The 24,690-nt window shown below is 49.3% G+C and overlaps 1 protein-coding gene across 1 annotated transcript in view; it reads left to right on the forward strand.

The window, feature by feature from the left end:
• The window catches only part of kcnh6a (potassium voltage-gated channel, subfamily H (eag-related), member 6a), an 86,528-nt gene extending 62,802 nt beyond the window's left edge, over positions 1-23,726 (forward strand). The window contains exons 9-16 of the mRNA XM_039740871.1: positions 2,825-3,024; positions 4,568-4,820; positions 12,244-12,437; positions 17,334-17,433; positions 20,500-20,760; positions 20,892-21,072; positions 22,958-23,147; positions 23,237-23,726. Of these exons, the coding sequence (XP_039596805.1) occupies positions 2,825-3,024; positions 4,568-4,820; positions 12,244-12,437; positions 17,334-17,433; positions 20,500-20,760; positions 20,892-21,072; positions 22,958-23,147; positions 23,237-23,554 (1,697 nt within the window). The 3' untranslated portion in view covers positions 23,555-23,726. The remainder of the gene's footprint in view (positions 1-2,824; positions 3,025-4,567; positions 4,821-12,243; positions 12,438-17,333; positions 17,434-20,499; positions 20,761-20,891; positions 21,073-22,957; positions 23,148-23,236) is intronic.
• Positions 23,727-24,690: the final 964 nt, after the last annotated feature.

Here is a 24,690-nt window from a genome sequence, read left to right on the forward strand (position 1 = left end):
CTCTCTTATTCCGCTCTCATAAATCACATTAAGAAACTTTCTTACTTTCACCTCCGTCACGTATCCCGTGTTCACTCCTTCCTCTCCTTTTCGCTTGTCCCTGCTTTGATCACATCCCTCATCGATTATTGTAACTCCCTACTGGCTGGCGCCCCTTCTCATCTTACATCACAGCTCCAGCTTATTCAGAACTCGGCTGTAAGAGTCCGGACACAAACCAGCAGCGGCGGGCACATCACACCATCCTGCTCCGTCTTCACTGGCTCTCCGCGTCTTACAGGATTGAATATCAAATCAAAGCCTTAAACGACCTGCGCCAAACTACGTCAGCGGCCTTCTCCATCACGATGTGCCTGCCTGCTGATCCACTAAGGTCCTCTGATTCTGTGCCCTCACTAATCTACACCCCGTGGGTGACAGCAGGGCCTTCAGCTGTTTAGCGAGTGCCCAGACTCCTGAAATGAATCAGGTCAGCCGACTCCATGAATTCTCTTAAATCTCACCTGTTCAGGACGGCTTTCAGCTCTACCTGACTTCATTACCCGTCTCTCAGTTTACCTCCATGTCAAGACGCTCATGCCACCTGTGTGTGTGTGCCAGTGTGTGCCAGGCCTTCAATGATGTTCTCTGTTAGACTTTCCTCTGAATTTACTGTCTTACTCTTCTTCATCTGGTTTGTACAATGCTACATACCGGATACCCTGCCGCTCTTTGTCAAACTCTGTGAAGCGCCTTGAGCGTGTGAAAGGCGCTATATAAATAAATTGTATGATCATTATTATTAATCAGCATCTTGTTGCTGGGATGCAGCGTTCATTTCTTGGTTATTTCCTGGCGGTCTTCAGTTGGATATCCAGCTTTGGTCCCGTTTCCCAGCCTACCAAAGAGTCTACGGATATATAAACAGGCCGCACACGAGTGAGTGAGAGAGACGGAGACGAAACACAAAAAAATAAACCCGCTAAATAAAAACTTCTTTTGTCAAAAAAACACAACACACAAAATATGGAGAAAATGACACAAACCAAGCAAGGCAGGAGAACCACACGAACACAGCTGTCTACCTTCACAAAGTTTAGATACAAACTATTTGCATTTATTACTTAGCTGGCTAGCCATCCATCCATTATCCAGCCCGCTATGTCCTAACTACAGGGTCACGGGGGTCTGCTGGAGCCAATCCCAGCCAACACAGGGGGCAAGGCAGGAAACAAATCCTAGCTTACAATTATATTTCTTTAATAAGCAGCCAAAAACTCAAAGCCAGACCACCCAACCCCGACTCTCCATCCCTGTCCCTGTCCCTGTCCCTGTCCCTCTCCGACCTAAAACCCAAACAAGCCTAATTTATAACCCTACACCCCACCCGCTACCCATTTGAGTTACTTAATAAGCAACTTAAGAGGGTACTCAGGGCAGGACCCACCTAAGGTGTCAGAGTATAAAAACTAAAGTCCAGAGCGGCTCGTAACACCCGCTCCCTTCCTTTCCACTTCTCTTTGGTCTGTTTTTACATTCACTCTGTCATCGGCGATTCCTAAATAGCTCGACGCTTTTATCGAGGAGCTGTGACGGGGACCCCAGTAGGGCACAAGTCGAGACCGCAGGGAAGGAAAAGAGAGGCACGTGTGATGATCAGGGCTGCCGTATGACTACGACAAAGACGGCCGATCTCGAGTCTTGAGACGTCTGCTCTTACAGTAAATGACTCGGCCTGTCGTGTCCGCAGGAGCGTCCGAGTCTGCAGTAAGAAGACATTTAACTTCCCGCTCTAATTCACAAAACGGGATCTCTTTGTACAGGTCCGAGTGTGCGAATGCTTTTCATTGCGTCATTTTAGACCAGGGGGTCCTCGATCCCAGTCCTGGGGGGCTGCAGTGGCTGTTGCTTAATTAGAAAGCAATTCTTGCCGTCTGAGATTTTTTTCCCCTTTCTGAGGATCTCATCCAAATGATTCCATCCATCCATCCATCATCCAACCCACTATATCCTAACTAGCTGGAGCCAACACAGGGCACAAGGCAGGAAACAAACCCTGGGCAGGGCGCCAGCCCACCGCAGGGCACACACACACTAGGGACAATTTAGGAACCCCCAATGCACCTGCCCCATGCAGACACGGGGAGAACATGCAAGCAGGGAGGACCGAGGAAGTGAACCCGGGTCTCCTAACTGCAGGGCAGCAGTGCCACCCACTGCGCCACCGTGCGGCCCCATCCAAATAATTTGAAGGCTAAAATGGAGGAGTGATTCTCAGTCCTTCACTTTCTCTCCAAGTATTTGATTAAAGCCAATAGTGCCTGACAGACACACACAGGGTGTCAATGGTGACAAGCTCAATGGAGAAATGCTGCATGTTCTTGCTAATTAGGACTAAACTACGCCATAAGGGTTCAAAGTCTTAACCAGAGAGAGACCCCTAAAGTGAAGCAGAAGTGTCACTGGAGCAGTAAGGGAATTGGGTTGGAGCCAAAACCTGCAGGACCGTGACTGAGGACCCCCGGTTGAAAACTTCTGCAGACGTTCAGGAAGGTCCACTGGTGTGCTGCTGCCCCACTCAGGCGGAGGTCTCGTCCACGTGTTCCTTTTATATCATTTTAACGAATGTATGACCCCATGTAGGAACTCTGTGATGGCCAACATTAATGGCACGTAGAGAGAATCAGAAAGATTACGTCAGCCGTGCAATCAAACGTGACGTCGTTTCTCGGCCGCAAGGTGCATGTGGCGGAGCGGCAGCCTCCTTCGCTCTGCTCTTCATTCAGTAAAGTGCAGTTTGTTCTGACCGTGCAGTTTCACTGAAGATGCGTTTGCTTCTCCACAGCTTTGATGTACGCCAGCATTTTTGGAAACGTGTCAGCAATCATCCAGCGGCTGTACTCTGGCACTGCCCGATACCACACCCAGATGCTCCGCGTCAAAGAGTTCATCCGCTTTCATCAAATACCAAGTGCCTTGCGCCAGCGACTCGAGGAGTACTTCCAGCACGCCTGGTCTTACACCAATGGGATCGACATGAACGCAGTGAGTGACCAGGGCAGCAGTCAAGGGCCCAGGCTGGGGTCAAGGGTGAGAACTTGCTGGTAGCCAGTGAGGAGGATTTCTGAACGGGGGGAGGGGTTTGTGCATGGATTACTGTACGTGTGCCGAGACGAAGCTGTGACGAAGACGATGATTGCTCTTGACGATGAAATGTCATTTCTGTTGCCTACAAAGCTTGTCTGAAATTTTTTTTTTACAGGGTGAAGTTACTCGGCAAACGAAAGGTTAGATAAGCGAATGCTTTGGGAACCAAAAGTCGAAGCAAAAGAGAAGACAAATGACTATTAGCAATCATGACACCTAGTAAATGAGGGGTCCATCGGAGTAAGGAGACTAGTGCCCAATCCTGTGCTTTCTGCGTGGCGCTGATTCATCGCCCCCTTCTCTGCCCATCTCCTACACCCACAGGCACGGAGACACAAGTGCCACCTGCTCCCTTTTCAGCACACAGTGCACCAACATCTCTCTCGCCGTCACTCCTCCTCACAAGCTCTGCCCACCGCCCCCTGATCTTCTTCTGGCAGCACTCCTGAGTGTGGCGTACTCCACCTGTGCCCAGATCCTCTTCCGGCCGTGACTCCAGACGGTGACCACGTGCCCCTACAGGGTCCCCAGGGAGGCTGCCCTCTCGCGGTATTGTTGTGGACATGTCCTCTCCCCTGGTCCTCTCCAAGGGTCCCACAAGGGGCATTTCCCTAACCACCTCAAGGAGGGATTGGGGATAAAGGACGCCGTTTATTGCACACGTTGACACCAAATATGCGTCCAGTAAGAGAGATTCAGAGCTTTCAGATTCCTTTGACAGAGTGAACCCGAAGCTGCTGACGACTGATGCCCCGCCGGAGCGATGAACCCTCGTTCACCCACATTGATCTGCTGCGCTCCATGTGTTGTCCGTTCTGAGCCTCCCTCGTGTTTATTGGTTGGCTGTGACCTCAAATCGTTAAAGTAGCCATTCAAGCCCATGCATTGAGCAGAAAGTCTCTCCTTCAATCACGGGCATTGCCCTCTGCTGTGCCCAAATTAGCCTTCCTTTCCTTGGAGGGGGGCGACGAGCTTCCTTTACCTCTGCTCACGTCAATTAGCCTTAACAATCCGAGCAACGCTGATATCTCCTCCAAAAGGCAAATGGAAAATCTGCTGCTCCGGCCTGTCAATTCCATGTTTAAGCTGCTTGTCAGAGCCTTGCCAGCGCAGAGCCTAAGAGCTGTTTGGCCCGCTCAATACCCGCATAATTGAATGTGCAAATGGAGCAGGCGACGCGCACTTCAATAGGATGCACCTCCAGACCGACACACTCAACATGCAAGGATGAGCGCCAGCGTGGGCAGAGCTAACAACATGGAGACCTGCCCAAGTATCCTTCACTGATCATTTTGTATGGGAAATGCTTTATGATTAAAAATGAGGAGCAAAGAGGCGGCGCTTGGAGCGGCTTGTTGAATCGCACAGATGTCAGTGTTTTATGTATTGAGAGTCCAGCCCTCCATGCCCGGCCCCTGACTGTCTTTGCCTCTGTCTGCAGGTCCTGAAGGGCTTCCCAGAATGTCTTCAGGCGGACATCTGCCTCCACCTCAACCGCAATCTGCTTCAGAACTGCAAGGCGTTCCGTGGAGCGAGCAAAGGCTGCCTCAGGGCGCTGGCAATGCGCTTCAAGACCACCCACGCCCCGCCAGGGGACACACTGGTCCACTACGGGGACGTGCTGACCGCCCTGTACTTCATATCTCGAGGTTCCATTGAGATCCTGCGCAACGATGTGGTGGTGGCAATTCTTGGTAAGCCTGCGGCAATCAGCCAATCCAAATCAAACTTGTCACGTCCAGTTAAACGCACACAGCACGGTATGAAGTCAGGCACAACGACCTGGCATGACGCGAAATGGAAAAGAGAAACGCAGAATGACACGCGACTTTAGAAAACGCCTTATATTAACATCTCTCTCTAAATATAAAAGCCAACGTCTGTCTGTCTGTCTGTCTGTCCGCTTTTCACGAGAGAACGACTTCACGTTTTACATCGGGTCTTCTAGAATTTGCTTGAACATTCTGGTTGATTTTTGACTTCTCTCATTGCGCTAAGAATCAGAGTTCACTTGCAGTACCGAATTTCCTCAGTAGGCCAAGGGGAGCGGGGGGGTGTGCCAGCCTCGGGCGTACCTTACCGTCGCAAAGATAGCGAATGAGAGAACTACTTCACCGATTTAGAGCAGGTTTTCTTCTAGAATTTGCTTTACATTCGCTTGCAGGAGTAATATATATGCACTAATCCAAGAGAGGTGGGCGGGGCCTCAGGAGTGGGGAGGCGGGGCCTCAGGAGTAGCGGTGGGGGCGGGGCCTCAGGAGTGGGGAGGCGAGGCCTCAAGATTGGAGAGGTGGGCGGGGCCTCAAGAGTGGGGATTCGGGGCCTGAGGAGGAGGGAAGCATGACCTCAGTATTGGGGAGGTGGGCAGGCACTCAAGAGTGGGGAGGTGGGACCTCAGGAGTGGGGAGCCAGGCAGGGCCTCAGGAGTGGGGAGGTGGGGCCTCAGGAGGAGGGAGCTAGGCAGGGCCTCAAGAGTGGGGAGCCGGGCGGGGCCTCAGGAGTGGGGAGCCAGGCAGGGCTCTCCTCATTCACTTGCCAGCCTCCATTCGAGTCGCTCTACCTCACGCCATGTGTTGGAGCGCACCTCGCCTCCTCTTACCTAGCCATACCTGTTTGTTCAGCAGACATTATCATCTAGAGATTGTTAAAGAGTAACGTTTGACGTTTTTAAGAGAGAGAGGTCAGAGCTATGTGTCTTTTAAAGGGTAGCTGCCGATTGGCAGTGATATGATGGCCACACGGGGACCCTCGCCCATCAGAGCTGAACACAATCACATACAGTGCCACCTACCTTCCGCTTGGCCAAAGATATCTTGTCAACTTTTTACATTTTTGGCAAAGAGATCACAGCGACATTCTCACCCTGATAGCAAACCACAAATATCGGACATCAAGAGGCCCTCAGATATGAAAGCTATCAATATCAATTCTTCTCAATACAAACTATTACGTTATTTTCATTGTTTGTCCTGTTTCACCACTGTGTGGGCGGAGCCGCGGGGGACAGTTAGTAAATATATTAAAATAACTTCATATACAGTAAGCTCCACAGCTCACTTTCGTTGCCATATATAAATTCTTGTATGAGGCGTTTGTCATTTTTTGCGCACCCCAACTTCCTCTCCTGAGATGCACCGCAGCGTCCCGCGGGCGATTTCAGGTTAAGGGTTTAGTAGAATCCCAGCTGGCACTGCCACACTTCAAACCAGCAGCCTCCCAGTTGCCAGCACAGGTGGTTTAGCCGAAGAGCTGGCAGTCCTCCTTATTTAGGATGTGGACGGACTGAGCACTGGAGCCCCTCCTCAGTCTGTGTGGTCTTCAGGCTGCCAACCTAAGCACCGAGAAGAGGGGATGGGATGGCTGGCATCTCTCATCATTTTCTTTGCCCTGGTCTGGCATTGATGGGCGTAGATGTCCCCAGTGATGTCCCAAACCAGGTGGCATATGGAGGAGTTCCTTAGTAGCTGTGAGGGCAGCCTGAGGTGTCTGCGATGGTACTGATGCTGTTGTGCCGTCTTCACCAAGGTGTCGATGTGCTTGACCAGTCAAGTCCTTTGTGATGTGGACACCGAGGTGTCAAAACTGTTCACCTTCTCCACCTGAGTCGTCTCCACATTTGATGTATCAGCAGCACATGTTGTGCCCACCGTTAAATGAGGCTGATGCGCTGCCGGGCGCAGCGTGGGCATTGTGCTGACTTCAGTGGCACGTTCTTCTATGTGGCGTTAGCTCCTGCTGTGTGCCATGCAGCATTTTTTCACCTTTTTGACCTCAAGAAGGATTTTCGATGTTTTTTTTTTCATCGGCACAGCAGCAAAATATGAAAGAATGAAGAAGAGAAACTGGTAAGTGGAGTGCAGGCCGAGTAAAGCGTCCGTCTAAACTGAGGGCGTTTAACGAAAAAGAGCAGAAAATGGAAGGAGAGGGACGAGCACATGGAGTGTGTGAGCTGGCGTTTGAAAGTGTAATATTAATAACAATACATTTTATTTATATAGTGCCTTTCTCGAGCTTTGGCACTCCAGCCACCATAACAAACCTCACCGTGTTCCACTCCACCTGAACTCGTGTGGTGCTGAGGTGTCACCCGTCGCAGGGCTGCACTCGGGTCCTAATCTGGGACCCCGAGTTGGTTTGTCACGTGGTGGGCTTGGCAATGCGCTGTGTCAGTGTGGGCTCCCACCCTCCTCCTCCTCCTCCTCCTCCTCCTCATGTTCAGTCGGCTAATCTGCAAGTGGGGGACGCGGTTGATAAGATCATAATTTAGAATTGCCCTTCACGCTGGTAAGACTCACCCGGAGAAGTGAGCTGCATGTAATCTGAAGGGTTAATCCTAAAGGGGGGGGACGACATAACAATCACTTAAATTCACAACAATGAACAGGAACTCTAAGGAAGTCACAAGTCACTCCGAGACAGTCCTGCAGGGACACAAGAGAAAGGAAAGAAGAGAAGGCCAAGCCATTGAGTGCCAGCTCACTGCCAACAGAGGCACACAGGAGGTGATGGCACAAGACAAAGACGTCACCGCTTAGCACAGCGACACTTCTGTGAAGAACAACTGGACAGCTCTTCAATGTTATATGTGGGACGGTCGTCACCAGTAGGCAATGCCAGCAAGTCTCCAAATTCAACATGGAGCTCTTCTTACGTGTTCAGGTGAGTATCTTTACAGGGGTCTGCCATCAGCCCTCCACCCGGGCATTCTGGTCAAATGGTGATGTATCTGCTGATGGCTGCTGATCTGAACTTAAGGACCCCCAAAGCCTTCCATCGACTGTCTCAGTGTGGCACAATGTATGAGGCTTCACCATAACAGCACATTGTGTTAGTGAACTGGTGAGTACTGCCATCTTTTTAAGAATCTTCATGGGGAACCCACAGACCCCCCAACTTCAATCAAAACAATCAAATGTCACTGAATCACCACAAAAAGGGGACCTCCATTAATGTGGTTCCACTTCAAACACCGTGTAGCACGTGTCAAAAATAACACACACGACTCCTGGGCACTTTACAAGAATCAAAGCAGAGACAGCAGATTAGGTGCAGCTCACTGTTGGCACGAGACGAGTTCCACGACCCTGAGGAAGAAGTGCTGGCATAGCGGGCATCTGTCATAGACACCGGTCTACAGGAAGATAGAGTGAAAGGCACTATATAATACACAGCTAGATAGAAAGGCACTATATGATAGATAGAATTTGGTGTAGTAGGCAGGATTAGACAGATAGATAGATAGATAGATAGATAGATAGATAGAGTGAAAGGCGCTATATACTAGACAGTTAGAGCTGAAGGACACTAAATTAAAGATAGATGGCATGTTATTTGTCCCTAGGGGCAAATGTGATGTTTTACAGAAGCTGAATAATTAAATAAATATTATTATATGATGGCACAAATCAATGCCTCTCTCACCCACACACGGTTTGACTAAACAGAAGGTAAACTTGTCACCCGTCTAAGGATACGAAGTGCAGTCCCAGACACAGTAAGGGATTTTAAAGGAGCCGCCATCGTGTTTCTTCGCACACTTTGGCTAAATAATTTGTTGTCTGAAAGTCCCCAGTGCTGGTGTGTCACCTTTGGGTAATGGTGCCACATGGCCACTCCCTCACAATGCAGGTCATGTGCCTCATTTGGGACCCCGTGAGCAGCACAAAGTCAAAGCATTGGGACCCAGGGACTCTCTGAAGATACACAGTACCAAATAAAGGGGGTCAATACAACACAACACAAGTCATCCTCAGTACAATAGAAATATCACAAGTACTGAGCCAAACACAGCAGGAGATGATATCCCATAATATGATTTGGATTTGTTCAGAGAGTCCTGGAGACCTCAGCCATCAAGCTGCCTCCCCCTATTGGCCATTCCACAGCTGAGTCAGCCAATCCGATGAAAGGACCCCTCTACCCAACAACTCCTATGATCCTCCATCAGAGGTGACTTTACTTTAGGTGCCAGGCAGGTGGGCAGTGGCATCAAGTGCCACATTTGAGTACCGAGAAGTGAAACAGAATAGGTGAGGGTTAGTGACACATTCTAACTGTCATGTGACTTGTGTTTTAGTGCTAATGACAGTCTGCACAGTTAATCAGCAGCTCTAGTCAGGGTGTGCTGAACTGAAGTGGTGAGTCATGTGACTGAAGGGGCATCTCTTCTAGTAGCAGGCAGACCAGTTCACAGTTTATTAACATACTGGAATTCTATGAGGAATCAACAAAAGGATACAATTACAGTGAAACTAATGATATTATTTACCAGGAGTTTCAGAAAGCATTTGGTGAGGTGCCACACAAGTTGGTGGGCATCAAACTAAAGGAAGTGGGAGTTCAGGGTGTGGCGTGTAGATGGGTGCAGGACTGGCTCAGACACATTTCCTTATACATGCTGTAATGACCAAAAAGGCTTCTAGTCTCAGGAAGCACAGGGTGATGGCGTTGGGAGCCCTCTCAGAATTGGCTGACGTTAAGAGTGGTGACCAGCAGGGGTCAGTGTTGGGGCTGCTGCTATTTTTAATATTCATAAATGATTTGGATAGGAATATAAATGACAAGCTGGTGAAGTGTGTAGAGGATTGGCAGATAACTGAGAATCAGTTAAATCATCACAGAAGGACTTGGACAGCAGACAGGCTTGGGCAGATTTGTGGACGATGAAATTTAATGTCAGTAAATGTGAAGAATGACACACAGGAAGTAAAAATGTGAGGTGTGAATACACAATGGGGGTCTGAAAATGGAGTGTCCACCTTATGAGAAGGAGTTAAGAGTCGTAGTGGACTGCCAGACCGTGTAGGAAGCCATTAAGAAGGCTAACAGGATGTCAGGTTATATAGCGCCTTATGGCGTGGAGTACAAGTCACAGGAGGTTCTGCTCAAGTCTTTATAACACACTGGTGAGGCCTCATCTGGAGTCTCCATAAAGACACAGCAGCACAAGAGAAGGTCCAGAGAAGAGCGACGAGGCTGATTGAGGGGCTACAGGGGATGAGTTATGAGGGAAAGATTAAAAGAGCTGAGCCTTTAGAGTGATGAAGAGGAGACGTCACTGAAGTGTTTAAAGTGATGAAGAGGATGAGTGCAGTGGATTGAGACAGGGACTTTAAAATGACTGGCACGGGGACACAGCTGGAAACTTGTGAAGGGTGAATTTCACACAAACATTAGGAAGTTTATCTTCACAAACGTGGAATAAGTGAGCACTTCGTGTGGTGGTCAGTAGGACTTTAGAGACCCTCATAACTCAACTCGATGTCATTGTTGGACAGGACTGGTGAGCTTTGTTGGCCTGAATGGCGCCTGCTCTCGTCTAAATCTTTCAAATTTTCTAAACTAACCTGAGAAGCTCTTAGAGGCGCACGTCACATGCAGTGAATGATAAACGGTGGTCTACACAGGGAGGGTCCTGTCACAAGAAGGTTCTAAAATGCTGAGAAGAAGCAACACAATTATTTGATCAGTCAGAGTGCGTTCATATAAGGGGACTCATGATGGGCTTCTGACCAAACGACCAGAGGCAGGAAACCAAAACCTGTTTGTCAAGTTGGTGTAAAATGAAGTGAAACAATTGTGGTAAGAGAGACCCTTTAATTAGTGAGGTCCGATTAAGTGCTTGTGCCCCCAAGAGACGGCCGTTTAAAGATCAGAGCCAAAACACTGAGATGAAAAGCAAAGGCGCGAGAGTCCAAAGCAGAGTTCGGATCTGTTCACCCGTTGAACCCGCGTCTCGGACCGAGCAGGGGACCCTGGTGCATCTCAGCTCGTATCAACTCGCTGCCCGCTTGAGTGCCATCTTATAAAGCTTGTAGCAAAAAAAAAGTATTTGTCTGTTATGTATAATAATAATTAGAATAATGTATAATTCATTATTATTTAATACTGTATAATAATAATTAGAATAATGTATAAATAATCAATAATGTATAATAATAATTAGAATAATGTATAAATAATCAATAATATTTTATAATTAGAATAATGCATAAATATTGATTAATTAATAATGTATAATAATTAGAATAATGTATAATTAATGATTAATTAATGCTGTATAATAATTAGAATAATGCATAAAAAATGATTAATACTGTATAATTTGAATTATGTATAAATAATGATTAATTAATATGGTATAATAATTAGAATAATGTATAATTAATGAATAATATTTTATAATTAGAATAATGCATAAATATTGATTAATTAATAATTGTATAATAATTAGAATATGTATAAATAATCAATAATGTATAATAATAATTAGAATAATGTATAAGTAATGATTAATATGGTATAATAATAATTAGAATAATGCATAAATAATGATTAATTAATAGTGTGTAATAATAATTCAAACAATTAATAATTAATTAATAACGTATAATAATAATAATAATAATTAGAACAGCACGGCACTCCTGGCTGCAGCAGTTATTGTGTCGCCTTTGTTTCTCTCTTAGTTCTCTGCATTAGTTCCCGGAGTGTTTTATGAACGCCATGATAATTAAAATAATTGAACATAACATTCCAGAACATTCTCTCAGTCCTGGTCAGGGTCGCCGAATCGAAAACAACTGCGAAGAGTAAACCGGCGGCCTCTCTCGGGACCCCCATGCACAGCACACTCACACTGGGACAATTTCACCTGACCTGTATGTCATTTGGGGAATGTGAGAAAAAAAAGAAAGAGAGCAACCCGAGGACCACCCGTCCAGACACGGACAGAAAGTGCGAGCCCCCTGAAGACAAAGGCTAGGCACTGGAGGAGCTGCGGCGCTAACCACTGCGCCACCATGCTGTCTCTGAACAATTTATTAAAAGATGAAATATGAAGTGAAAGTGAAGAGGCGACCGAGTGGCCGTAAAGGCAGAATAAGGACTCTGGTGGTCCTCCTTGGACTGCTTCATTCCGTCTGCTCAGATTAGCACTTTTGATGCACCATATTGTGACTTCCAGTACAGCTTTGTTTCTAAATCCACCTAACTTGGTCTAAGCTCTGCCTTTTGAAGGAGCTGCTCCTGGGGTTGTGCGGGTTTGTAGCTCTGCCTCCACGGTTTTAAATCAAATGCAGGCTTGAAGCTAACGCACGTTTCTGTTCTGTGCTGCAGGCAAAAACGACACATTCGGTGAACCCATAAGTCTGTACGCCCGTCCTGGGAAGTCGAACTCCGATGTGCGGGCGCTGACGTACTGTGACCTGCACAAGATCCAAAGAGAGGACCTCCTTGAGGTGCTGGACATGTACCCCGACTTCTCGGACAACTTCTGGAGCAATCTGGAGATCACTTTCAACCTACGAGATGTGAGTACGAGAGTAACGTGTCGTCTTTCCCTCAAATTCGGAGGACACGTCACGTTTTATTTGTCACCTGGCTTGACCCGAGTGCACAGACAGGTGTGTGAGAGACTGGCGTGTGAGGTCATCACGATGGAGTGTGCGGATAATGAACACATTTACACGTCGATTCATCAGTCACACGTTATACAGAATAAAGAATTAGACATCCCGACGGTGCAATGGAATGTGGGGGCGAAGGATGGAGAGTAGCGTGAAGGTGGGGGACCGGGGGTTGTCAATAAGGGTGGGCACCAGTCGCCTTACCAGCCTGCTGATGCCGTAGTACCGTCTATGTGAAGGTGTAAATGTGAACAGTTCAGGACTCAAATGACTGCGGTGATTTGAGGTGAAGTTTAACGGGCCAAGTAGTTCAATATCAGTGAAATATAAAGAATACAAACAAACAAAAAGCAAAGAATCCGAAACAAATACAAGCATTCAGCCGCAAAGTCATGTGCTTCAGTTCAAAGACCCCCACAGTCCGTATCAGCGGTCCTGAAGGAGCAACAAGTCCTGGTAGGCCCCGTAATTCACACTGGAGCTTCATCTTGTCAACGTGTTTCAGATCTTCACCAGGACCGTAGGGGGCTTCATTACCCCGTCAGGGATGTGACTTCATATAATCAACGTCACTACAGTTTGACACTTCATGTCTTAGAACAATAAAAGAAATACGAGGTGACACAGGTGACCAGCCAACGTGCTAAAACATATTTATTATAAACTGCTCAAGAAAATGAGGGGAACACTCGGACAACACATGAGATCTCCTGCTGGCCATCAACACTGCTGTGGTGACGTGGGAAGAACAAAAGGATGGAAATGAAGAGGATCAACCGCGCGAGTTCCTCCTAACGTAAGATGAGGAGCCCGGCAGACATGAGAACCTAAACTCTTAGTAAGAGACGAACTGGTGAAATGCGTATCAATGGACTATGCAGAGACAGGTGGTGGTGGTGATGATGATGATGAGGAGGAAGATGAAAACATCAACTTACATATCACAAAGAATATCTGCCACCGTGAACATCGTCTGGTCTTCTATGGCATGAATTACTGTGTGATGTAATTGCGTAATTGATATCTGAGTGATGGGCTGTGCGATACGACGGGATAAGTTGAACAGGCGACAAGAAAGGCAATGTCGTCCATCTTAACATGAGACACCACAGGAGATCTCGATACGCCACTCGTATTCAAACGTTTACAGTTTCCCAGTAGAATCGCTTTGGCAAAGACAATAACAAGTCACAGGGACAAACATTCAAAAAGGTCGGCTTATTTATTAGAGAGAAAGAAACGAAATTCACTCGCCGGCAGTTACACGTTGGGTTGTTACGCTGAAAGGCCAAACACGGAATCAAAATTCAATGCGACAGACGAGAAGTTAATTCAAGAAATTTGTACTTACGTTTCACAGTAAAAGTGGAAGTTTAAAAAGTATCTGCGTCTTCATTTCAAAGCCAAACAGAATGAAATCGTCTAACGCAACGAGTGCTTCAAACACAACAGAAACATAAGTGACTTTCAATTTATTACGTTTTACGTTACGTTAATTACTCGCTGCAGTGTAAAATAGTTAGTTCTGTTATGCATATTTAACAATTCTAATGAAAATAACAATCTGTTTAAATTGTAGACCCGCGGGCGACAGGGACCCAGGGGTTGGCAAGCGAAGCTTTTATACACACTAGCGACTGGGAGCCGATCGAATCGGGCTACAAATTCTGTTTGTGAAATCCATACTTTCTGCAAAGAATTATTTGGTTTTTTTAAGTCCTTGAAATGATTTTGTCATCATGGCACTCATCTGTGCTCTAAACAGACCTTTTGGGCCGATGTCATGAAGAGCTTCCTGTTTAAACGGGGCTGCGAGACGTGAACTCAGCTCTTCGGCGCACCTCATTTGATTTTTTCTGGCAAACAAATTTTCAAAACAAACCATATTTTACGACTCTAATCAGAGACGGAGTCATAATTATGTTGCCGTGGTCATTTTAGATCTGAGATCGGCTAAAATTTAAACAATGACCGTTCCTAATATACCCAGCCATCTTTACTCAGTTTGCCAATGGATGTCAGAAGGACGGATGCCAAAACCAAAGATAGATTTCGACGTACCAATCAAATGCCGATACGTTCTAAATTACTTACGGTTCCGGAGCTGTCGGAGTGTTTAAGTCAGTCGACGATGTTAGTCTTGGAAAGTACGCTCCACCAAAGCAACATTCCGAACTTACTGTTATCTGCTCGAACCAACACCGATTCACTATACTCGGCCGTCCAGCGGCATTAGTGATGGGTCGTTCTTGAACGAATCTTTAATGTGACTCGGGAAGAAGGAGTCGTCTCGTGGGAGTGATTCGTTCAGTCGCACATGCGCATTTGCGCAACTTCCTATAGTTTCTGTATTGGAATTGATTCACCTGTTTCGAGTCTTCGGGTTTTTCGAGTCGTTCGTTCATCACGTGACACCCCCATAAGCTTAACCAACTCAGTCTGAGCCGGTAACAGAATTGATTAGTTCATCTCTCGAGTCTTCGGGTTCGAGTCGTTCGTTCATCACGTGACAGCCCCATCAGCTTAACCTAGTATGCAGTCTGAGCCGGAAAGAGAATTGAGCGAGATGACTCGAAAAATGATTCGTTCATTTTGCTGAACGAGACTCAAAGATCCGAGTCAGTAAAATGATCCGAACTTCCAATCACTAAGCGGCATCACCGAAGCGTTCGAACATTCTTAGCCAATCATGTAATACTGTACCGCGTCCGCGTGTGCCACGTGATGTTCTAACTACAGAGGCAGAGTCCCATTGGATGGTTCTAACTTGTATGGAGTCGAGGTTTTGACGCGAACACCACACATACGGATACTATTAAATTATATAGAAGGGTATATACGAATATAAATGAAACACACCACACTCCCCATACGCATTCGCAGCCCCTTGTTTCTCTATTAAAGCCTGCGCTCTGGTCCCCAGTCACGTCTGCCCACTACAGATCTGTAAAGGTGCGTTCTCATCGCCTTGGGGATGACACTTCTCTTGGATGCTGAAGTCCGCCTCACCCGGGTGTAATGGCGTTAACGTCCCTCAAAGCAGCGGTTCCCAAACTGTGGTACGCGGAGCCTTTTCAGGTGGTACGCATCGCGGTCCCTGAAATTTAATTTATCTGAGCAAAACCCTTTATGACAAGCCTGTTGTGAGTATTGTTTAAATACAATAAATACGCGGATTCCCAAATTTAGTGTGGTGTGAAATATCGTCTTCTGAATAAATAAAACCTACAGTATTATTCGAATCAGTATGTAGTTCATTTGACGCTACCATAATTCCGTTCCGCGGAAGTCAACTTCTACTTCTTCACTGTTTGAGCTTTTGGTCACTCGATCTAAGCCTAAAGCCGATACCATTTCGTCTTCGGTAACAGCGTCACATACAGGCCGAAGGTAGGATTTAGTTTCGGGCCGGAATTTATCAATTTATGTACATGCACACATTTTTTCATTAATTCTATGCATAACTTCTTCCAATTCTTTAACTTTTATTCAGATTTCAGGGCGGTTTAGACCCGAACTCACCCCCATTTCAACAAGGTGCGAGTGGTACGCAACGCAACTCACTGAACCTCAGGTGGTACTTGACGTCCAAAAGATTGGGAGTCCCTGGAAGGAAGGAAGGAAGGCGCATGCGTCACAAATAAAAGGCAGCGCCGCGCACACCGATGTCCTCCGCACTCGCGCCCAATCCCATCTTGATACGGAGCACTTCGTGCCTTACGGATCGCTCCCTTTCTAATCCTCTTTCCTTCTCCTTGTCATTTTTACGCAAGGACCCACAGGCGTGGTTTGGCCCCCTGTTCCCCCAACATACTGAATCCCTCGGTCAAACTGGGAACACAGGGCAGAAACAAAGCCCCTAAATTATGTGGCGCCCGTTACATCTCAACTGCAGACGTACAGCTGATCACGGAGCGGAGCTCATCACTCGTCTCAGGCTGCGTGGGCACAGAGTCCGCAGTAATGGTGACTGGCACATCCCTCAGGACGTCCTGTGCTTGATTGAGTGACTTTTGAAAAGGCTCTGTGGCCCTTGAAGCAGACGCTGGTCTGACTGGAGAGGCGCTCTTGGGACGAGGCCTCCGGTTGTCACTCCGTCTGTGTCTCCATAACCCCCCTGTGGTTACAACCAACCTGCCAAAATGAAGTCCCTTTACAGGTTTTGGGGTCTCATCAAACACCCAGAAAACCCTGGAGGGGTTCACTTCCTGTGTAACCTGGGAATCTGTTGGGAGGAGCTGGGAAGGGCTACGTGGGGGATAGGGAAGGGTGGTGGCATCTGTCACCACTGTGACCCTCACACAGACAAATGGCAAGTAAAGTGAAATGAAACGTTCGAATTGGCTGAAGTAACTTCATGTCAACGTGAACATTGAGGCCAGGCCAGTGAAGGTGAGGTGAAGCCTTCAAATCGAGCTGAGGGGGGACCCACGGTGGTCAAGCTGAGACCTCCTGGCACCAATGCTGCTGGCACGGGAGGTCATCCACACCCAGGTGAAGACGTCTACAACGATCTTAGGATCTTTAAGGTTTTGCATGAGACGACGTGCTTTAGGCTGGGGGTCTTCAGCCCACACAGCTGTTATGGTGGTCAGCACAACATCCCTGCAGTGCCAACCCAAACAGTCACGTCCTCTTGACTCGCATGGTGACTCTCTTAGGTCTGAGGTGGCACCGCTGATTGCGCTGGCCCTGTGCTGTAATGTCTCTGTCTCATTGTGTCCCCCCCTGCATGTCACTGCTGATTCATCTCAGATTCTTCATGGGAGCCGATAACTAAGTGAAGGTCTCTTGTATCAGGCAGACAGAATCGTCAATTCCCTTCCAAGTGAGGACTCCGAATGTGGATATCGACGGGCCCGCCGACGGAGACACTCGCTTCACAGACGAAACCGCCCTGGTAAGAACTGTGACACAGGCAATGGCCCAAGAAGTGGCAGGAGGCCCCTGATTGCAGGTTTGCTCTTCTGCTGGTTAAACTGCTGGAGTGTTTTTAGAATTCTTACTGTGAGTGCCAGGACGATTACAGGAACGACTTTAGACCCACCAGAGATGAAATTGGAGGCCATTATGACTAATGTTGCTCTTCCACTCCGTACCTGAACTAGCTGGACCACCTATGGCCACCAGCTGACCCCATCATGGTTGCGGTAAGATAAGCTGCAGGAGCCATCAGGCCCGTTTTCATTCCAGCCACTTGCTGGTAGACACGAGTTGGCTGAGCGGGTGTGACGTCCCTACGTGACGGGGGGGTTGGCTCGTTTGCTTTCCCTTTGGGCTTCCAGTCACCTTCTTCTCCTCTTCCTCTCTTTGACTGGAGCCTGGCCAGAGGTCTGTCATCCCCTTTACGCAACTCTTAGCTCAGGCCGGGGACGGCCATTTCAAATGTCATTGTCACTTCCAGGTTCAGGCACACCGACGCATATTACGGCCTTTCTTTATTTGTCGGGACCCTCAGAAGTGTTTTTTTTTACTCCTTATATGGGTAGGGGAGCCCCTTTAAGAAGTGACTTTGACCTTTGGAGAATTATTAATTATGGCACATTTCAGGAAGCAGAAGGGGTGAATGTTGTGTGAGCACCTTGACGTTGGCCAGTCACCCGCATTGGCATTAAGGTCGATCATTTCACGTCTCTGGCCTCCAAGCGGGTTTCATTTTGCATGGCAGCTTCTACTACGGTGCTCTCTTAATTTGGGACGCCCCATGCACTGTGGCACAACACGCATCTCACACCAATACATTCAGAAAGGGGAGAGGGGGCTTCCTGCCTTATGCCTGGTGATCGCTGCGTGGGGCTCCAGCTGCCCTGTGGCTCCAGCTGCCCTGTGGCTCCAGCTGCCCTGTGGCTCCTTCTCGGGATTAGCAGGTTACAAAAATAAAGAGATGGATGGACTTCTACCATCAAATTATTTCTTTGCAGAAAACCCCAATGACTGTGAAAGCACCCTAATGGGACACAGCGGTGCCAGGGACAGCCAGGGCCCAAAGATCTGAGAAGGACCCGAGTGTTGGTCTTCACCAAGTCTTCTGCTTCAGCGTCTTTAGATCTTCATGTCAGATGTTTCTCTGAGATACTCAAGTAGAATGATAAGCAGTTGAGAAGTTTCAAAGGCTTTGATTGACAATGGGGGGGCGGCACAGTGGCACAGTGGGTAGTGCTGCTGCCTGGCAGTTAGGAGACCCGTCTGGGTTCGCTTCCTGGGTGGAGTTTGCATGTTCTCCCCGTGTCTGAGTGGGTTTCCTCCCAAAGACATGACAGTTGTCTCTGGTGTGTGGGTGTGTGTGCCCTGCGCTAGGCTGGCGCCCTGCCCGGGGTTTGTTCCTGCCTTGTGCCCTGTGCTGGCTGGGATTGACTCCAGCAGACCCCCGTGACCCTGTAGGTAGGATGTAGCAAGTTGGAAAATGACTGACTGACTGACAATGACATGAAGTGTTGGCCCGTTGGCCCATCTTTCTTTTTCAAGACCCCTGCAATTCACCCTGGCAGGCTGGCAATCAACTTCTGAGGCCAATCCCGACTGATTGCTGCCACCCATTCTTGTAGAATCAGAATTGGTGGGTTGTTGTTTGTTCACCCGCCTCTCAATGAGATTAACGTCTGGGGAGTTTCCTGGCCATCGACCCCAAATGTCGATGTTTTGTCCCCCGAGCCACTCAGTTGTCACTTTTGCCTTATGGCCCGGCGCTCCGTCATGCTGGTCACCAAACTTTTCTTGGATGATTGGAGAAGTTGCTGTCAGAGGATATTTGGGTCCCATTCTTTATTCATGGCTCGGGATCGAGGGGGCACCACCAGTGCAGGGCTTTCTCAGGAATGGCAGCAGGCAGGTGTGAGTGAGGTGACGACTTTTAGAGGATGGCCTGGTGGGCATCAAGAAGGGCAGCAAAGAGGCCAAGACAAACATCAGAGATGTTATTCTGATATTCTGGGATTGGACTGCTGGGGTATTCTTTGGACTGCTTGCCCCCAGTCTTCATTCCTGGCTGTGTTCTGAGTCCCGCACTGCCTCGGTTGACATGAATGGTCTCAGGATGCTTTATTGTTGGCCTGACACAGGACTGATGGTAGTGCCACTCACCTTTTCTTCTCCAGATGCCCCAAACAATCAGAAAAGGGATTCATCAAAGACGATGATTTGACCCCAGCAGACGTCAGCAGTCCAATTCCAGAATATCAGTCTGTCTCTGGTGTTTTTCTTGGCCTCTTTGTTACCCTTCTTGATGCCCACCAGGCCATCCTCTAAAAGTCTTCACCTCACTCACACCTGCCTGCTGCCATTCCTGACCAAGCTCTTCCCTGCTGGTGTCCCCCCAATCCCGAGCCATGAATAAAGAATGGGACCCAAACTTCCTCTGACAGCAACTTCTCCAATCATCCCAGAAAAGTTTGGTGACCAACATGACGGAGCACCGGGCCATAAGGCCATAGTGAGAACTGAGTGGCTCGGGGGACAAAACATCGACATTTGGGTTCCACGGCCAGGAAACTCCCCAGACCTTAATGCCACCGAGAAGGCGGGTGGACAAACAAAAAGCCACCAATTCTGATTCTGCAAGAATGAGCAGCTACCATCAGTCAGGATTGGGCCCAGAAGTTGATTGCCAGCCTGCCAGGGTGAATTATAGGGGTCTTGACAAAGAAAGAAGGGGCAAATATGCAAATTATGTGAATAATCTTCACGTCATTGTCAGTCAGAGCCTCTGAAACTTCTGATCTGCTTGTCAGAGAGACGCCTGACACAAAGACCTAAAGACTCTGAAGCAGCAGACTTGGTGGACACCAACACTCGGGTCATCTCAGACCTCATTACTGCCACGTGTGGTCAGCCGCGTGTGCACATCAACATACAGCACGTCACTACCGTCCAGCAGGCTCCCGTTGACCTGTGGCGCACAAGGTGACGTGAGAACGCAGTGGCAGCTGCTGTGTCTCTCTTGTGACGCGTTTTGTTTCCCACCCTACAGATGGTATGGACCGAGAGGACTCGTACCCCGACCACACTTGCCACCATCTGCCCAACCACCAAGGAGCGGTGCTGAGGCCCGACTGGAATGAGCTCAGCAGCAGCTCCAGTTTGTGCTCCCAGTCCAGTGAAGACGAGGTGAAGCCTTCAAGTCAGAGCAAAGTCGAGCCGAGGGGGGAGCTCCGGGAATATCCGCCCACCGTGGTCAACCTGAGGCCTCCTGGCACCAATGCTGCTGGCATGGGAGGTCATCCATATCCAGGTACTGACGAGCAGTGAATATGATGGAAGCGTCTTTTGTTTCTTTAAGGTTTTGTATGAGAAAGTGCACTTCAGGTTGGGGGGCTTCGGCCCCCACACCCACTAACAGCTGCTCTTCCTCTCCTTCCTTAGCCCCTCCGATCAACATGCCTGGCCTCCTCAGTTTCTGGCCCGAGAGACGGCCCAGCCAGTACTCCGAGAGCCTTCATCACTGTTCCCCCGTCAGAGCTGCGTACCCACCGGCCCCCCATGCAGAGGAGAGGCCTAGCGAACTGGAGACCCGGCTGGAACTTCTGCAGTCGCAGCTCAACAGGTGACTGGTAACAAACAACCACTAAAAGTCCAGTACTAGAGGTGGCACGCGTGGCACGTGTCGTTTTGTTGTCAGTGGCACCTTTCACGGAGCTCCGTGTTAGTGAAGCTTCACAAGGCACACCGGAGCCGAGTTCAAATGAAACGTCAAATCTGCGAGGAACGACAAGAAGCAGACATGCGAGATTCGGCACAAGTAGAGACGAGCTGCCACTGGGAAGGTGGCAACGGGTACACGACGTTCACATTGGAATGTAACTGTCAGGGAGAGCAGAGGACTGAAACGTAAGAAGAAGATTAACTGGGGTTCATACGTGACGGCTGAGGGGGCTTCACAAGCGGACCCAGAGGGAGGGCGAGACGTGTCCACTAAGCTCGCCGAGAGTGAAGGCCAAATACGCCTGCTGGCTGGCACACTTTGTGTCACTTCTGACACACTTCATAGATCTGCCATCAGCCATAGACTGCCAGTCGGCACTGCGCGTGCCTCTTCACAGCCTCGGGTATAGAAATACGGAAACAAATCGACTGCGGCTGCAGAAAGACCAAGGCTTGTGGTCTTGTGTTTAATGATTTGGGGCGCTAAGTTTAAAGAGCTGGCATTAGTGTGGGCGCCGTGGGGGTCACCTGACCCTGAAAACCCCCTGTAGGCCTGGCAGGGCAGCGGCCCTTGACATTACACACCTTCTCTTCCAATGCCCACGCCATTTGGCTTTGGGTGTTTTATATTTTACTAGCCATGTTACCTTACATTGTACCCACTAGGGGGCACCAGTGGGCCCCCCAACCACAGACAGGGCAACACACAACACGATTCCAGCTTCAAATGAATGATTTTTATTTGATGAAACAGCAGCAAAACAAACCAATCACAATCCTCCTTTCTCCTCCAAGCAAGTGTTGCCCACCACCTCCCGACCCCGACTCGCTTTACGTGAGCCGGTGGGCTTTCTTTTCAAGAACTGCTTTTACTCTCCTGTTCCGGTGGTCCAGGGCACTTCCAGGTTTTGTGGGAATCAGGGCAGTCCTCCCCCAGCAGCTCCCTCTGGTGGTATTGAAAGAGGGTTGCGTTTCTGGACTCCAACTCCCATGCCACCCTGCAGGTGTCTTAATCAGGGTCACTGCCACCTGTCATGTGGAGGAATGAACTGCTCCTGGTGGGCCTGTCAGCCTGCTCCTTCCATTATGGCTTCCTGTCAGTCCTTTCTTTCTCCTTTTCAGGATGCCTGTGTTTCCCCTCTGGCACCTCCAGCATTTGATAATACTTGGCATCTCTTGCCCCGCCCTGGTATACCTGTCCTGTATCTGAACCTCTCTTGTCCGGCACTAAAGCCTGGCCATGTTGAGGCCCCCTTGTCCACCTTTATACTTTGAAGGCCTTTACTCCTCCATGTGTGTCTCACACTCACGTTTCCTCTTTAGGTCCCGTCAGCAAAGCCAAAGTGACCAATCAGATTGCTTAGAGGAGCGGGACACACGCACACACACACACACACACACACACACACACACACACACAGACCTTAGCGTCTTATCATACAATAGGTTCTCTCTGACTTGATTCCTTATGTTGGCACAGCAGTTTACTTTACAGGCTCACTGTTCTGTCTTTGCTCCCCGTGCCAGGCTGCTGCCCATGTGGAGCTGGCATGTTCTTCCTGAGTCTGCCGGTGTGGTTAATCAGCAGCCCTGAGTGGTCACCGCTGAGTACGGGCGCATGTTGGCGTGATGGCCTTGTGCCCCCTAGCGCTGGTGGGTGACCCCCGGTCGGTCTCTGTACGTGTGTGTGTGTGTGTGTGAAAGGCGCTATACTGGAGGGGGGGCCGAGTGCCACTAGCCTGGGTTCCGTGGCGGTCTTCCAGTTGATGTTCTTCCTCCTTCTTTAGATTGGAGTCCCGCATGACGGCAGACATCAGTGTCATCTTGCAGCTGCTTCAGAGACAAATGGCTCCCGTACCCCCGGCCTACAGCGCCCTTTCACCGAGCACTCGTCCGCCAAGCCTCTACAGTCCCGGGGCTCAGATGATGCACAACGTCGCCCCTGCCCAGATGGACAGCCTGGCATCCCCCTTGCAGGTGAGCCCTCCCTAAAGTGGGTTGACTGGCCTGCGATGTTCAGAGAGGACGCCACCGGCTGAGTGCTGTGCTCCATTTTCTCCTTCCAGAGCCCCGACTACGCCGGCGTGGACCAGTTTAACCTCCAGTTCCACGACTCCATCTCCAGTGGGATCCACCTGACGGTGACGTCCGAGGACGCCGTGCCCATCTACCCCGATGTGGAGGCCGCGCCCCCCAGGCTTGACGCCAGCCCGCCTCCGGCCTCGGGGAGCCCAGGACTCCACGGCAGCTCGCGCTCCCCTTCTCTGCCGGAGCACTTGGACACGTCGGCGGGCGCGTTTGAAATGCAGAGACACGTGTCTGACCCCGGCCTGCCCTGGCCGCAGATCACCCACGGCTCACCGCTGGGATCCCGGGACTTGTGAAAACCTGGCACGAGAGGAGCCCCCCCTGTGACGCTCACCCCCGGCAGTGGCTTCTACTAGAGCTTCTCGCGGTCATTGTAACGAGCCCACCTGTCTTTGTCACAGTTTCTAGATACACCCCAGCCTGGAGTAAAAGATCTGAGCGCGATACGGGGGTCCGTCTTCCTCTCAATGCCTGTGTCCATGTCTGTTTGGGGAAGGGGAGGGTCAAAGGTCACCCAGCTGCCAGCGTAGCCCAGTAGGCACTTTGGGGTCTGCACTGTGCCAAGCCACACTGTCCTTTCCTGTCCTTGTCAGTTGATGTCCTCACCACGAGCTGCTGGGCATTCTGGGCCTGACACCCTTGGTGGGACGTGTGTCCCCCCACGCCATCGTCCTTTTATTGTGAGGAAAGTCAATCAAAAGTGACAAACCAGAACAACGGGGCCAGAGAGGTGACCGCCTCCTTCACCAGTATGCCTTTCCATTTGATGGCTACCAGCTTTGCCCACTTAGATGGGGGGGTTTGTGCCCCTTCGTCCCCACAGAATCACATTTGGGGGTGAGGCCATCACGTGACTTGGCCACTCGAGGACCTCGCCTGTTTTTTTTTTTTTTCAGTCTTCATCTGTCTGGCAGGGGGCCGCAGGTTCTCCTCAAGAATTTGGGTGTAGGTGATGACCACCAGTCCTGACCCCTTGCCAGCGGGTCTGCTTGGAGTTCACTCATCTGACCATCAAATCAGAATCTGCTGGGTGTTTTCTTTACTCAGGGTGGTCCTTTCGCAGAAGGGGCTTCTTCCTTGCCACACTTTGTGTATTGTGAGGGACGTCCACTCAGACAGGCTAAGGGCAGCAGTGGGAAGACCACCACCAGATGTGCATGGCGGTTTGAGATTCAGGCTCTTCACACAGTTGGCACCTTGGCACGCTGTGCTCTGGTGTTGCGTCCTCACCATTTAAATAGCAGGGTGTGCTGGAGCGTTGGTCACTGGTGCCCATTTCATGGACGTTCAGCCCTCCTGTTACAAAGGAGACGTCGTCAGTTAAATAAAATGTGCTGACAAATTGAGCATGACAAGTTCACCTTTTATTACCTGAGCTCAAGCCTGGCACAATATGTCTGTATGCCCGCTGGCATCAGAGACTCAAGGACTG

This window comes from Polypterus senegalus, chromosome 17 (assembly GCF_016835505.1).
Source record: "Polypterus senegalus isolate Bchr_013 chromosome 17, ASM1683550v1, whole genome shotgun sequence".
NCBI classification, from domain to species: domain Eukaryota; kingdom Metazoa; phylum Chordata; class Cladistia; order Polypteriformes; family Polypteridae; genus Polypterus; species Polypterus senegalus.